The sequence below is a fragment of the Bombyx mandarina genome, chromosome 17, assembly GCF_030267445.1.
Source record: "Bombyx mandarina strain Sakado chromosome 17, ASM3026744v2".
Classification (NCBI taxonomy): domain Eukaryota; kingdom Metazoa; phylum Arthropoda; class Insecta; order Lepidoptera; family Bombycidae; genus Bombyx; species Bombyx mandarina.
In genome coordinates, this window is record NC_143223.1 from 8,975,342 (window position 1) to 8,993,088 (window position 17,747).

The 17,747-nt window shown below is 34.7% G+C and overlaps 1 protein-coding gene across 2 annotated transcripts in view; it reads right to left on the reverse strand.

Annotated features, from left to right (window-relative positions):
* Positions 1 to 17,747, reverse strand: part of IRSp53 (Insulin receptor substrate 53 kDa) — a 198,141-nt gene that overhangs the window by 15,059 nt on the left and 165,335 nt on the right. For both annotated transcript variants that reach the window (XM_089734406.1, XM_028171249.2), the window contains one exon: positions 828 to 903. In XM_089734406.1, the coding sequence (XP_089590532.1) occupies positions 828 to 903 (76 nt within the window). The remainder of the gene's footprint in view (positions 1 to 827; positions 904 to 17,747) is intronic.

Below are 17,747 nucleotides of genomic sequence, written 5' to 3' on the forward strand. Positions count from 1 at the left end.
GTGTATTATGATTGTTAATTTGGTTTTTTTTTTGAAGACCCGAGCGAAGCTGTAGTGGGCCGCTAGTCTCATATAAAATCCGAGTTTATTGCCATGAGAGCGCCAGCCATAATACTCTAGATAAGCCAACAGAGACAATTTGGCACAAACTACGCCCCAGTTCTGTAGCCAAGTAAACGCTACACTGAGGAACGTTGAAGTTTTGCATATAGATGCGCCTATTTAGCTTACAGTACATAAATTATTATGCACATCTCAGTGTATACATGTCACTCAGATTATCAATGTCACGTGTAGGATTTCACTTTCTTAACATTACACAATACCTATTGCGGCGCGTAGGCAATCCAGCCCACACGATACGTCCTAAGCCCCAACAAAACCTTTAACCTTTCTTGTTTATTCATTCCTTGATTCCAAATGGTATTTATATACGTTTTCGGATATAGTTTTTGTGTATTGTTACGGTTCAATTCGATTCTTATATAAAACATTTGACATTCTTTGTTTTGAGAATGTATTGACGACATCTGAACATTTGTATAGCTATTATAAAGAAAAACCTTTTCAAACTTTTCTTCTGATTCTTTTTTTAATTGTTTGGAGTTTTATTTGATTGGATTGATTCATTTGATCAATTACATAACAGTTTTCTCCTATTATAAACTTGTCATCTAATATATATATATATTTTTTTAATTCTTTTTATAGCCAATCAATTACTTCCTTCGGATGAATTATCAATTTTCTGATTAAATCAAGTATGTTATTGAATTAATTGACCTAAAAGAAGAGAATATATAGATATATTTATTAAAATTACTTACCATGTAGAGCTTTTAAATATGCCTTTCCAGCAGTTATCATCTGCCGGGCACCCGGATTGAACTTGTCCAGGATATTCTGAAACAAAAAATACATATATTCACAAAAGTAGTAAGAGTACAACAACAAACACTCTCGGAATGACCTTAAATGAAACGCTAATCCTAATGTTGACCTTTTTAATCCAAGCTGCTAGCCGAACAAGCTGTTTACGCAACCTTTGCCCATGCCATTTTCAAATACTTAAATAATTGCAACAGGCTGTCCAGTGTGAGTGAACAAACCTAACAACATGCACACAAGAGTATCGTTCTCAAAAACGAAGATGGGTTGCTTGTGTTTATGATTCCTGATATCTAACTAATATTTTTTGAGCTGCACAAAATGTAATATAATTGTAATATAAACCGCCAATTGTACTTTTTTGTTTTTCATGTATCGCACTGTTTATTTGTTTTTTGGTGTACAATAAAGAATACTCTCTCTCTCTCTCTCTATAATACAACTTAAAACCAAATGGCCATTTTCTTTTAAATAAATTTATACCTAACACGTTTCACGAATGCGGTTTCTAAATTGTATTATATTATGTATTGGTCGTATAAAATGCTATAAAGTCATATTTTTAACGTACGTTTGATTCCCTGAACGGATATTTCAAAGCGCTATTTACGCCGCCGTGTCTAAGGAAACCCGTAACCTAATACCATGTTTAACCATGTAAAGTTTTAGCTCGTCTGCACTTATGCAATGCGACAATTATTAGTGGTTTCGTCTTCAAGTGTTATGGAACTAAGACGAGAACTATTTTTGGAACGAAGTTCCTTACGGGACGATGTGGAGGGGTACCCTAACCGGGAAAAAACGTCCGTAACGTAAGAATTTTATTAGTAATGCTAATATTGTACGACTTAACTTTGTAATAACGTACAAAAAATAACATATTACTATTATCTTGGATATGATTCTTTACATATTTGGAGATGCTCCTGCTTTTACCAGTTTAATACTTAAAATGATGAACGCAAGTGATTTATAATAATAAATGATTCATGAACTGATTTGTATATGGTTAATTAGATTTAAAGCCAACATTACATTAAAAAGCTATTTTGCCCATAAATTGACTTTGGATTTTCAAAGCTGTTAGTAAATATTGGCATGTTTGTACATGTAGAAATCGGGGACTTGGGCCGTAAATAGACTTTGATACTGGAATGTGGCCTTTCAAGGATGCTGCTGAGCGGTGCGCCGGCCTCGTTTGCTAGAAGGTGTGGCCGACTCGAGTTTGCCGGCTCACAGACTACATTCCTATACAAATAAACACTCTTTAAACCTATAATTCTTGGTAATCTCATAAAACTTTATAAATCAGTTAACTACACTGCACATGTAAAAGATAGCTTCAACGAATACAAAGCATCTGCGTGCTTTGACTAAACAAAAGCAGCTGTTTATTTACGAAGCCAATTTTTTAACAATATAAAGCGTCATTTCTTTTTACTAGACACTAAAATACCAAAAAGCATACTCTGATGCGATTGGTTAGCTTAGCGCTCTCTATGCCTGTTTTAAGAGAGCGCTGTTCCTTTTTTTTTAGATTTTGTAATATTTTACGCCATACAATCTTCATTATGAAAACTTTGATGTTGTTTCCCGAGCGTTTGCGCTTGGTAATTTATTTTGCGACGCGCTTAACGTTCATTTCGAGCGTGTAACCACTTTCCAACAAGTAAATATGTGAACATGAACATTTTATAGTATCTAGCTTGCGAAATTACCATAGTCGTTCTAAATGTGAAATTGGAAGTACACGCTGCTGTTAAAGGCATATCGGAGCATGTTCTCGTGTTTAATATTAAATTGGAGTCATTTTAGACTTTAATAAAAGAGTCTAACTGACAATGGCCGAAATAAGGTTCGCTATCGACCGTTCTAATCGCCAGCCATATTATAAAAGTAAATGCATTTTTCCTTTTGCCCCAATAACGCTGGTCTTCCTGTAGCGAGTGTGGGGTTGAACTACGTGCTAATGTGTTTTACGATCCCGCTGACTCAATTTTTTTATGAGGCATATTTGTGTAATGGTCGTTGATGTTACATTCATTATGTTTATCTGTTTTATTGTTTGGAATGATTTAGAAGCAATTTGATTAATTTACTTAGTTACTATTGCTATATTACATAAATTAGATCTACATATTTATAAATACCTACAATAAATCTAACATAAAATTTTGTAGATCTGAGTAAGAAAAACTTCTGAGACATACCAATATTTAAATCAGTTGAATTACAAACTCAATATAGCATCAACAAACTAAACTAGGTATCTCAGTTCTCAGGAGACGTGATTCTTGACGAGTTTAAATAAGTTATTTATCCCCATCTTCGTTCAAATACAGAGCGACTTAAATATATGGATTTTCAGTTGGGGCGGACTGAAGGTAATTTTTCACTGAATTCAGACGTACCTTTTTAAAATACCGTGTAGGCCGTTCCGGTTAGGCCCGTCTTGGCCGCTTATTGCTCGCGTAGGGTGCGTAAATCTTGAGGGTGTACAGTGACGCCCAAGGGTGAAAATAGAATCGCACTTACAAAAATTAAGCAACGGAAGGCCAACGGTGTTGTAGGGGAAAATTGTTGATGTGTTTATTTAAAATGCATTACGCGTGCATAACGTTATTTCGGCACATTTGTTTGGTTTAAGGCATACATTTACAACTGGTGGTAGGACCTCTTGTGAGTCCGCGCGGGTAGGTACCACCACCCTGCCTATTTCTACCGTGAAGCAGTAATGCGTTTCGGTTTGAAGGGAGGGGCAGCCGTTGTAACTATCCTTGAGACCTCAGAACTTATATCTCAAGGTAGGTGGCGCATTTACGTTGTAGATGTCTATGGGCTCCAGTAACCACTTAACACCAGGTGAGCTGTGAGCTCGTTCAACCATATAAGCAATAAAAAAAAAACATGTTTTATATTTGTTTTTAAAATCCAAGTTATGATATATATTTTAGAACAGTAACAACGTTATTTTGAAAATAATCTAACAAAAAGCTCTAATCTAGATTTGGTATAACCTAAAATCCTGTTTTAGACTTTAAACGTAAAAAAATTCCCCCTTATTATTTTGGAATATAAGTTTGGAATATAATAATTACAAAGTTTTTTCATTGCCTGAATCATACATAGTATGCTAAGCTAACTTTGCAAACATGATACAGGCGAGTTTATCCCATCTTCTTTATTTGTAGGGCACGTAGCGCACGACATTTGGTACCAAATTGCCTCGAGCAGGCTTCGTGACACTCGGCGTTGCCTCCCCATCCCTTTTTGAGCCTAATGCCCCTACGCACACGTACGATATTCTTTTTGCAAGCGCGCCCTGACGAAATAGAACCAACATTGAAATTCATGAGTCTTTATGACAACCGCTTTTAGACAAACATCTATATGTGTACTCAATTTGTATTTAGGCCATTCAAATGGCATGCCAATTCGTTTATAATTTATAATTAAATTTTACTAGGCGAAGGAGAATAATAATCATGCGAAAATCATTTTAATACTTGTATTGTAGATACAGATGGAGCTTGCGTTGCCTGTATTAACTAATTAAAAGTAAGTTACATGCATTTGTAAAATTGATCATATATTCTGAAAACAAAGATAACTTAGATTTTATTTTATATTTCATTCGTCCAAGCATAGATTACAATTTTTTTTTTGTATTCAGAGTCACATAACAATGTCATTACATGAGTGAAGACAGACTTGCAGTTTGAGCTTACACTGTTTCTTTATCAATTCTGATATTTGATATTTTGATATTCTTTTGGCCGACAAAGACTTGGTGCTTGTGGCAGAGAATGCAACCTTCAAATGCATTTTAAAAGAAAAACAACAGACCTTCGTTCTACAGTTAATTATGTATCGCCAGTACGTATTATTTGTATTGAAGTAATATTTCTAATAACAGGGTGTCTCCGACTATTGAAATTTGTTGATTTATACATCCCGCGTTCAAAACGTTGTTGTTCAAAACAAACTTACTGGTGGTATGACCTCATACTGGTGGTAGGACCCCTTACTGGTGGTTTGACCTCTTGTGAGTCCGCACGGGTTGGTACCACCGCCCTGCCTATTTCTGCCATAAAGCAGTAATGCGTTTCGGTTTGAAGGATGGACAGGCCGTTGTAACCTGAGACTTAAGAACTTATGTCTCAAGATGATGGTGCATTTAGGTTGTAGATGTCTATGGGCTCCAGAAACGACTTAACACCAGGTGGGATGTGAGTTCTTCCACACATTTAAGTAATAAAAAAACGAACATAATGTTAAGTTAAAAACTTTAAAACCTCAAAGAATAAAAATTTAATATTATTAAAGTTCTTGAGATGCTGAAGCAACTAGTTGCTTTTAGCTACTCCAGCTTGACTTCGCTATTTACAAGGAGACGGCACAAACTTAGAGCCACAAACATTTCACGTTTGCTCTTTTATTTTATTGTTTTGTTAGATTTGCGAAAGATATTTCAGTTCTACAAGCACTTCGACAAGACGTTTAAATATATCGTGAGCCATTGAAATTTTTTTTATTTTATCTACGCATGGCCATGAAAAAGATGCGTTTCTTGTTTTAACTTTATAAATGGCGCAGAAAGTTAGATCCAAATTCTGCATGTCAACTTAAGACAACACTGAAGTTCCTGATCACGCAGGAGCAAGTCATCATCGTCGCCATAGACACGTCCGTTCGGATCTATCAGATCCAATAACTGTTGCATTAGATACCTTCAGCTCTAACACTAGGAGCAGGCTTAGAGATCCCGGTAACCGTACTCGTCGAACTCGGCAAAGAGTTCGATGTGCAACCTAACCCATGCATCAGCCTGTTGAGTTTCTCGCCGGATCTTCTCAGCGGGTCGCGATTCCGATTTGATAGTAGATTCATTGACAAAGCAGCTACTCTTGAGTTGTTAGGTCTTCTTTGGAGGCGCTCGGACAGCTGTTAGCAAACCCCACCCCTCTTGGCTGAACCTTGCTCGCCCACCTGTCCTGGTGAAACTGGAAAATCCTCCGGGCCACCAGCAATAATTCAATCATAAAAAAAACCACTGAAGTCCTAATTGCCGCTGGAAACATGATTGCCTAGCTACATATGTAAATAGGTATGATGATGGACCACACATGTACGGATTGTAACATGTATTATTACAGGAAGAATTAGATAAGTGCGTAAGGCAGGGATCCTACTGCTGTGGTTGAGCAACGGAAGAGCTATTAGCCGCATGAGGAATGATTAGCTCGGGAAAGCTGGTTTTAAATACTCATGATACAAATCTGTATCCTAATTATAAGGCAAACCATGATCATATTGCGATAGTGTGTATGCAAAAGATATTTTATAGATGAATCAATATGATTTCATTTTCAAGGTATTCGAAGCGCGTTGAAGTTTCAATTTCATTAAAAAAAAAACGAAACGTCAATAACAGTTAAATTCCAATCCGAGCCCCACTTTTCTTCGACATCGGAGTTCTTAACGTAATCACGACTTGCAATTTGTTACGGATTCAACAATGCACCTCTTAAGTTCTACGTTGGAACAAAATAAAAGAGTTTCCTTTTTAAGTTCGCTAAATGAAGCCGACTACAAAAGGCGGAGCGGGGCGTAATTCAAATGAACGCTCGTCGACCGCTCCCCACTTTGATTCTGTTCTTTGTAAAGTTTAATTTTTCCAAAGTTTCATTCGCAGGACTCCGCGAACACTCTCAACTTTTATATCAACTTTAAAATCTGACTACGGAATCTCTCTTTAAGTTCAATACAGTTGTTTAATGAGGTGGAAAAATAATCGGCGGTGCCGGAAACTGTTAATGAAGTTGTAACGATATACCTACTACCGTGTATCTCTTGACGAGGTCAACTCCTATGTATATTATATGGCTTGTGTTGGTTTGTAGAACGTTCAAGTACAGACATTAGAGTCTATTGTTTGGTGTTGTTGTTATGTAGATATCAACATTATTTATGTCGTTCACTGTCGCATACCGTGACAATCATGTTATACACTTTATATCGCTAATGTATCAAATTTGAATAAATGGCAAGGTTGACTCTGTTAATGGCCGAATAATTTTTACTAGAGGTCCCGCGGTAGTCGAAATTCGACTATAATTAATTGGAATTGTAAGTTTGTACACTATTATGATTGTATTTTATACTTCTATAATCACAAATTTCGCCAAGACTACACTATAAAAATATTAACAAAGTCAAACAATATTTAATGTATTCTCAATTTGACAACAGACGTCAAGAACAAAAGTTTGATAATAAATAGTATGCATGCGTGTGTGCGTCAAATATATTGTTTGTAGTGTGTGTAATGTTTTCTTTATTGATTTAATGTATCTTTTATGCATTATTTAAAAAAAAATTAGCTTTGTGCACTTCTTCTCTATATTCTCTATAAGTGTGGAAAATTTCATACTCCTTCGTCCGCGCATTTTTCGTAAAAAGGGATACAAAGTTTTTGCTTCACGTATTAATATATAGATAAGCTACGCTTAGATTTCTTAAATTCATTATTTTGATTTTAGGTAATTGATTTAGATTAACGAATTTAAGCAACATTAGAACGTTGATTCATCAAATAATAAATTTATAATCTTTGTATCTGTATAAAAAAAAACTTAACAATTACAGCACTAGTAGTTATGTCTTCTCTTGGGATCTTGATTTAGTTTTTAGAACATTTTTCGAAAATTAGCAAATGCAATTCATTCAGAAACCAATAAATCATTATTTTTATAAATAATTCTGCTGGAACCTTTGATATCTGACCTTATGTCTCTAATTTCGAGTTATTGGAACGAAGTTTTGGAACGAAGTTCCTTACGGCAGGCTTGGAGGAGATTTTGCTGCTCGACCGAACTGAAAAAAATGTGATAGTAAAACCGTAAGAAAAAATCCGTGGAAAAAAGTGCGTGGAATAAAATCGTTAAATGAGACGTGCGCAGGCGCGACAGTCGCATACACAAGCGAGTAGTGTATAATACCTTTCTCTTTCTCCCTCTTTCTTTTCATTCTCTCATCCATTCTCTTTCTATTTTACGTAATTTATTATTTCCTAAAATACTGAATTTCCTAAATACTTTCCTATACTTAAATAAAAACTAATCAGCAAAATTTAAGAGAAAAATCAAGAAAACCTACATAAAATTGAGCACGATATTTTTTTTGCAAATTGTGTCGATTCTACATTAGCCGAAGGAACTTCGTTCCTACCTGGTGTCCCACGACACCACATCTTTCATTTATATCTTAGCCGTATATTGATAATCTCTACGTGTATATCACGGATGTAATTATCGTACACAAGGCATTTGATTAACAGCGGCATTCTTTGAGAAAATTACACGCCATTTCTATTTCTGGAAATCGCGGTACCTTTCAATCTAATGCTCAATCGATAATGTAATAAATTAATTGAAATATCGGGGCTACGAAAGAGAAACAACATCATTAAAATGTTCACGAACAATAACTGGCTATGTGTTACTTGAGAGCTACATAGTGCTCAAAAACTAGAAAGATACTAGCTTTTTATCATACAATAATAAATAATGTAAAAACCAAACAATCTCTGGCTTATGATCACAATTTATTGTACTATAATTAAATTAATTTGAATGCTATTTATCACTAAAAGTTCAAGTTAGATTTACCGTTGCGGTCCATAATGAAATAGCCACAACGAATTCGATCGTGGTACACGGTAATTTGCGGCTTTAGCATCGAAATTAGCCGATGTATTACAAAACCTATATTTGCGAAATAATTTAATCAACAAGCTTTATTTATGCAATTCAGATATTAATACTATCTAGCGTTCATTTATAAACCTATAATAAGAACAAATTGAGAAGTTGTTTGTCAAGAAACAAGAGGTCAAGAAATTGCCATAAAATTTACGAACCGCTTACAGAAATGTGAAATAAAAAATATTCGTACCATATACTTACATAAATGATGTTATATTTTAAGTATTTGCTATGGCACAGTAAAATATACCTAGACAATCCCGGCCCATCTTATATCAAGCAGTGACCTGAGCCTGTAGCATAAGGCGCGTTTAACCTTGAGACATGAACCCAAAGTCTCAATGATGAGACTAAAATATGCGCCGAACACGATTATTTGACGTCTCCGATTCCAACAATACGGGAAGCTCACTACTAATTTTAATTGATTTAATCTAATCTAATCTAATTTAAACTATTATTAGTTGTTTATTATATGGTGTTGTAATGTGTTGATTATATAGGAGTCTAATCGAGTAGAAGGAATTAGCGTCAGACATCGATTCGACTGCTAGTCACGAAACAGCCGAGGCAGCCGCATTCCAAGCGTTCATGCCGAAGGTATTACAGCCTTCGAAAATGACGTCATCCTAACTACCTAACAGTAGAACTGAACGGATATCTATATATTAATACGTGAAGCAAAAACTTTGTACCCCTTTTTACGAAAATTGCGCGGACGGAGGAGTATGAACCTTCCCACACTTATAGAGAATATAGAGAAGGAGTGCAGAATGCCAATATTTTTTTTAAGTTATGCAAAAAAAATACATTAAATCAATAAAAAATACATTACACACACTACCATGTATTTGACACATGTACACACGCATGCATACTATTTGTTTATTGTCAAGCTTTTCTTATTGCTTAAAGTCTGCGGTCAAATTGAGAATAGATTAAATATTATTTGTCTTTATAAATATTTGTCTAAAGTGTAGTCTTGGCGAAGTCTTTGATTATAGAAGTATAATAAATAGTCTTTGACAATAGAATCATAATAGTGTACAGACGTGTAATTTCAATTAATTATAGTCGAATTTCGAGTACAGGAGGACCACTAGTTGACTTAAGTACCTGAATCCCCCTTGGGGAAGACACCAAGCAAATGATTTTGAAAACAGATCTATATTTTATGTTGCTTGAAAGATTGGACAAGATAAAGAATGAGTATATCAGAGGAAGTGTGAAAGTGGCCCCGGTAAGCAACAAATTAAGGAGCGGACGGTTAGCGTGGTATAGACATGTGGTGCGTAGAGAGAAGATGCATGTGACTAGGAGATGTATGGAAATGGTAGTGCAAGGTAGAGGGGGAAGAGGTCGACCGAAGAAGACATGGATGGAGTGTGTTAATGACGATATGAGAGAGAGAGGAGTGAGTGTTGAGATGACGGCTGATAGAAGAGAATGGAAGAGAAAAATTAGCTGTGCCGACCCCACCTAGTGGAATAAGGTGGAAAAAAAGAAGAGTTGCTTGAAAGATTAATTTCGAATATTTCCTTCTGAACATTTTCATGTGTTTGGTTGGTAAATAACACAAAAGTTGTCTTAAGCGAAACTTTAATAAAATACGAAACGCGGTTGAAACGAAATGAATTCCGAGGCATCTCTAGGAAGAGTTTCACCATAATGAAATTCTTTAAATATCGTTCTCTCCCCTCATGGAGATTAAAATTCAAGTAATTGTGCGTGCGGTTTCACTACGACCAGCACAAGACTTTGAATAAAACTCGCTTAAAACCTGTATAATTTACTGAGCAAAATACGTATACATATTTTTTTAATTGAGTTTAACAATTTTGTACATTTAGTGTAAACAAAACTCAATATATAAACGCAAATAGCTTACTGGTGACGGTTTTTTTTTGTGGGACTCAAATATAGTTGGAATACTTTTTTTTTATAGGATCTTCACAAACCGTAGACTGGTAGCAAGATGTATTGTAAGCAATGGCTGCTCCACCCCTCAAACCGACACGCATTACTGCTTCACGGCAGAAATAGGCAGGGTGGTCGTACCTACCCGAGCGGGCTCAGAAGACGCAAAATTGATTAAAATATAAAATCATTTATTAAAACTTCTAGTTATTATTTTGATTTCTGTTGAAATAACCAAGAGATTAAACTGTAATACTATCTGAAATTAACATTATTACATATAACTTAACCTTGCTTTTTTTTGTTAAATTTTTTGTTTCGTAACCATTAGTGACTGTTCACATATAATTAACAAGACAAAGATTTTAAATTGAGTTATTCAAAAGATTTAAAATATGTGTAGACGGTAAGCTGTATGTATGACAGCCGAATTAAATAAATAAATGTAATTAATTCTTCTTTGGCTATAAATAACATTATTTTACGTTAATCCGTGTGCGTTGCCATTTAATTAATCAATTATCCCCGGTCAATAACTGTAACAAAACGGAGTTATCAAGCATTGTGCGGACATGACAGTGCTTATTGGATAATAAACTTTGTCGAATAGCACGGAACCCGGGACGCGGACATGATAAATGATTAAATTAATGTTGTGTACAATGAAGTTTATTGAAATTTCAAACACAGGCACGGTCGGGTAACAGTGTCGGCTATTAGTCGCTCGGGACACGTAGCGCTTACAACCTGCCGTGCAAATATTTATCCACATTGGATTTACGTGTTAAACGTACTGAATTGTAATCAGCTTTGATTGGGAACTCACCACCGGTTCCCATTATCCCATCCTGCCGACGGGTTGTAATGATTCATGTTGTGTAAACTTTTACATGATTTTCTGGGATCCGTTTGCTGTAATGTAAATTGTTAGCTTTTGGGACAAAGCTTAACATATTTCGAAGGTAAATAAATACCTAATACAAATAGCAGCATTTGGTGTGGTATTTTTTTAGATTTTCGTTGGTTGGACGCAGCGTTTTTTAAGGTTTATATTAAAGTCTATTTCATTCTACAGTTAAATTTAACTACAGTTTACATTTAGATTTATTTGCACATAAGAGGAACTAACAATACTTTAGGTCAGGAAATTCAGTTGATTTAGAGTTTTCGTTTTCACAGTAAAGATCCCAATTATCTGAAAGTTATTTGAAAGCCGATTAATCCTTAGAAGTAGGTTTAATCATAATACTACCATATATGTCTATACATACATCTATTTGTACCTTGAAAACAGTAGGCAACCAAGGGGCCTATCTTTTACTTCTTCGTACTGTTCTTAGTATTGACCCGTTCGACCATAATCATTGGCACTTCAAAATTTAGATTGATTTTATCTGTTTCCAAATGTTTTATTGTGCTATCAATTAAGTTCGTTTTATGGCTATTGAATATATAAAAAAATGGATGACAAATAGCGGAACAAAACCCACTAAGCCATTTTATATTTGTTTATTTAAATATAGATGTTGTCTGATGTGAAACAAATCCACTGAATTAATTTCAAATATTTTTTATGGATTAATTACGCTGAATTCTATTATTATCGTCTGATTTTATTTCACTTCTCCATCTCTCCTCGGGATAAGCTCCCAGCAATTTAATTAGGATATCACTGAGTCGCTCGAACTGTTGAAGCCGTAACTCGATATCCTCCAAACATCGTACGCTTAAAATTTTCACTGGGTATTATTGAGGGCCCGGATATCGCACTGTTTTGAATTCTATGAAAGCGTACCATCGGAGTATACTGGTAAAACTCGGTCACGTTCCGCTGTGATTTTCGTTGGATGTAAAAAACATTGAATTCTGGAAGGAAGAGCCTCATTTATTTTATGTCGACCGATATCTATGACAGATACTTTTCCTGAAGTGCCAACTACAACTGCACTAAGTTTCATAATAATCCGATTAATGTTTTAGGAACGCATAGAAGACAAACATTCCTATATATCTTTTTTTTGTAAATAGATATATTTTAGGAAGGAAGGATTACTGGTGGTTCGAGGGCCTTTCCAGTTTCATTAGGACAGGTGAGCACGCAAAGGCTCAGCCACGAGCGAGCCTTCATCTATGGTTAGAACTTATATATCTACTTATACTTTTAACTTAACTACTAATTAATTCATGGTAAATAATTATATTGGAAACCTACCGCCACAAAATATTGTTCCTCCCCAAAAAATAACAATAACATCCACATACTTAAAATAATACTGTTGATTATTGATAGAAGAACCCTATTAACTACGGATAGCATTTATTTTAACTTCAGATGATTATTTCTCTGTTACAATCCATTCACTTTTGCAGCCGACTGTACATAAATTCCGAAAAATAACATTAAGTCTATCGTCCTACCAAGTGCTCAGTAGGGGCCTTCCCTTTGTAGTCATTTTCTATAATTTAAAAATTGTATAATGGTGTGGTATTAGGACACGACAGGCTCGCGAGGGTGCAAGTTTTGCATTTAGCTTTAAGCGTTATTACAAAGCAATTAAGACTTCTATCGCATATCTCGAGGTGACTACTTAATGTTCTGTTAGCTACTTGAATTCCAACCGATCGAAATATTAGAATAACGTAATAAAATATTGAATTATAAGTACCTAATCATTCGAAATATCAATCTGAAATATATTAAGCAGGAAAAGTACTACCAACCTAACTATTTCTGTGGTGAGCACACATGCACTCCATTTCGATGAGCACTGCACTACTGTTGAAGCAACTGTGACATCGACTTCATGTCTCAATCACTCAGTATTAATTAGATCTTGTGTTTTCATAAAAATGCATACTAAAACAATTTGAAACGAAATAAAATTTATAGTTCAACTGAAATGATTTCTTCCCTCACTTTGAGTTAAATTATACTTTCAAAGCACGCATAGAGTACGTTTTTATTTTTAAGAAGTATTGTTGTAATTCAAGGAGATCACTGCATAGACAGTATTTCGCTTAGAAAGCGAAAGGCAATTGTTTCTAATTGTTACGCAAGCGACTCTCAATATTCGTCGCAAACGCGAAGTAAATAATAGAAGCTAACAAAGGAAGCTTTCTTGTTTACATTTAAAAAGAAATTCAATCTGACGTATTTACATCGGAATTAACATTACAAAATACGACACCTACGTTTCACCTAACAACACATGTAATATCAAAAGGGAAACACGATTCCGTTTCGATCGCGGCGGCGCGGCGATGTAATTAAGAAAATATTTCGTGAAACGGTAGGTAACTAATTTGTAAATCATGTTTTCAGACGAAGCAGCGGTGATCGTACTGAACGTAGGCAATTATATAAACGACAATCAACGGTACAAAGGCGTCGGGGGAAGGAAAGTCTTCTAATATAATTATACAGATATGGCACGTTAACGCGGCGCAGTGTGACGGCTGACACGCCGCTGGCAAAACGCTGCGTTAACGTAATAATCACGCTCGACAGCACACGCTCCGATTACTATGAAAATTAGCGTCTTTGCCTTATCTCGCTTCTTATAATCTTTTTTATCCATATCACAATATGTGGGGTGTGTTAGCGGTGCTAATACGCAAGTCGGTCTCAAATAACTGTGGCCGATCTTATGTGGAGCGTATCTGAGAATGTTGGAGTTAATTACGTTGCTACAGAAAATTAAAAAATTTATCGTGTTCTAATTTTTTTAACAGTTACCATGAAGTTTACGATGCTTTAAAATGTATTTATTACTTCTAGTTTTTTTTTATAAATTCGTAGAAATTGATTTGATGAGAAGTCATTTCTATCGCTTGTTTGGTTCGAAATATTCTTCATGGAAAAGTAAGTATTCGTCGAAGTTCCTCGAAAATTTTACACGAATATCCCCTAATCACAATTTGAATTTGATTCGTCTGTTAAATGTTTACGAGACAGGTGCTGGAGTCATTAATTATCCAACAATAAATCAAGTTAATAGGGAACTTATAATGTAGGCGCAATTTTTAACAAGATTAAAAACCCCAGTGTCAAAAGTTAAGCGGATTTCAAAACAAAATTTACGTCTGTTTACAGCCAACCGCAGCGGGGCACTGATAAAACGAAAACGAAATCAGTCATGACTAAATTTGGATCTTTTGGCCCAGTTCCGTAACAATTTTCTCTAATGAGTTATGTCAACACTCATTATTTTTAAAACCATTATTCCATCATTTCGTTACGAGATTATGTCTTTATTTACTTAGCAACGTTAAATCGAATTTTGACTAAAAAATCATGACCGAAAATTATAATCGTTTTTAAATTCGGTTTTGTTCCCGAATTGTTCTCAGTTTACATAGTAGATTATTCCTCTACGTATTGTTGACGGAATCCTAACGGCATTAAGGTGTGTTTTCACCTCGGGCATAGAATAAGCAGTGTTTTATTTCGTCATGATCGTAGAATAATGTCGGATTTGAAAAAAATCCAAAATCCACTTTTTACCATATTTGGATAATACATTGTCTAAATATTATTGCTACATTAAAAAAAAAATTACATGTATTTTAGATTTCAAATTAAGCAGTCGGTATAATGACGGATTTGATAGACGCTCATAGTAAAATGACGCTTGTGCTTAATCGTCTCTGCACGACGCGCGCCCGGCCCTCCCACTCCCGACGTATCCACGCAACCGACATTGTTCCTCGAAGTTGCCCACGCGTTGTATTTAGATTAAATTTTTCTTAAACATTTACACTAGATTACCTCAGTTACCTTTTTATTAATTATTACGTATCTAGTCTTACGTACCGTGTTAAAAGGTGTGTCACAATGAAACCAGGACGATCAAAGCTTATGTTAAAACTGGTGGAAGAAAGAAGCAAAAATGCACAAATTACGAATTTTACTCATGAAGAGTGCACTGATGAGGAGGACTGTATACCAGGGACTCCAGGTAGGTTAATTAATTATGTATTAACTTTTGGTATTATTTAATTTTTGTATTAAAACCATATTTACTAAAGTAAATGAATAAAGTATCGGTTCTGACTATCTGTCGGTTTTCTACGGAAAATTAAAAATCATTTAAAAAATTTATTTACATAAAAAGAATGTTGAATATCGGATTATACATTATTCTGAAGAGTTTGTGTTATATTTAAAAAAAAATGGAATTTTAAAATTGTATGTAACTATATTACATTTTTCTATGGATATAATAGTGACGGGTGATCACAACCGACGTTATTCAATGAACATGTTTTTTTAACTAATAGTCGTATCTGACCATCCGACTTTGTTCTTTGCACTAAATTCAGATCCAGCTTTATTCTACTTAAAAAAATGATTATTTGTATATATTTAATATATTTTTCTATAAAAAAATAATCCTATGTCAGTAATATTTTACCCGTATAAATAAAAAGAAGTAAATTGTTTTATTTCTGTACTTCCGAATCTCTTTGTTCTGAATCAATTTAAGGGTGTAAAACCTCACCTTAGGCGTAAACGTTAACTTGTGTTATTAAGAATTTATTTATTTTTTACATACTGATATGTTTTGAGAATGCCATTCACCTTTACCTCCAGGAGTACGCCATGCAATAGTAAAATGAACGACGTTTATGAGAATGTCTTTGCAGACGATGTACACCGAGCAAACGAAAGTATTACAGATGAAAATAGGAATCAAAACATACCATCCTCTACTTGTTTTCTTAGAGAAAATCACTTTATAGTTGGATATCAAAATGCTTCCACACCAGATTTACTCTCGTCAGAAAATCAACATACCGTGTCCCTAAATATCAGCCCAGCTTTAAGCCCTTTAAATACCTCTATCTTGATATCAGATATATCACCTTTCCCACAACCGATTAACCGATTGCCATTACCAGCAAAAGGCCATGGCGAAGTCTGTAACGATTTTTGTTGTTGCACTCATGATGAAGCGGACTATAGCAACTGTCCTTTAATCAACACAGTTGTGTCCTCATGCCAGTCGTGTCCTCCAGTGCCTCGTATTCGATGTAGAGGTAAAAAACGAATCCTAAATTACGATGATTGAAAAGAAGTTACTAGAAAGCGCTTAAAAATGCCGGGAAATAAACTCCTCCAAAAAGGGCCTTTTTGTTCCTTCAAAAACTATGGGTGCCTACCCAGTACTTGCGCGTGTAAAAGTAAATGTTACACTATGTTGACCCTTGAAGAAAGACAGGGTGCATTTGATAAGTTTTGAGAATTAGGTGATTGTGAGAAACAATGGTTGTATGTTGCGAATTATACTACAAAACAGCAGAAGAAAAGGGGTCTTCAAAGAGCTTTAAAGCATAACCGTCAATTCACTAACAATTATTTTTTGCCAAAAGAATCATCAACAATAGAGGATTGTAAAATCATGTTTTTAAGTAAATATTCGATTAGCGAAAGGTTGGTTCGGACAGCTTGGGATAAGTATGACGGAAGTACTTTGATTGAAGAAGACATGAGGGGGAAACATAAAAATCATAATCGGATTGTTGACGATGAAATGGTAATGTGGGTTTGCACCCACGTTGAATCATTTGTACCAGTAGAGTCGCATTATAGAGCAGCGTCCAAATGGCTGTATTTAGGTGACTTCGGTGACTTCAGCATCGGTCGGATGTTCAATTTATACAAAGAATTGTCTGAACTCCAGCCTTAAAGAAAGCTTATGTAGGTCTAATTCCAATCAGTAATGATAAATATAACAATCTTATTAGTCTTTGCAATTCCTCAATAATACCCACGAAATATCATAAATTTTTCAGAAGTTTAACTCATGGACGTAATGTTACTGAAGCTGGTAATGAATCCGACTGAATAATTGTGCACTAGGGTTTTTTTTATAATTTTAGTTATTTTATTGTTATTATTTTGATCTCTGAAGTTGTGATTGTTAAGATTTTTTTCATTTTAATAAATGTTTTTTTCTTTTCTTTATAATTAAATTCTATATAATGATTAGTATTTAAATTTTTAGGTTAGTAATTTACCAAGAAATCAGTAATCATATCCAAATAGAGTCAACATTATAGTCTGCTTAGTCTATATAGTAATAAAAGAATACCTACTATTGATAATAAATACTTAATTTAAGCATGTATATCATGTTGATTAAAAAAGAGTAAGACCAATTAATCTGTGTTTTA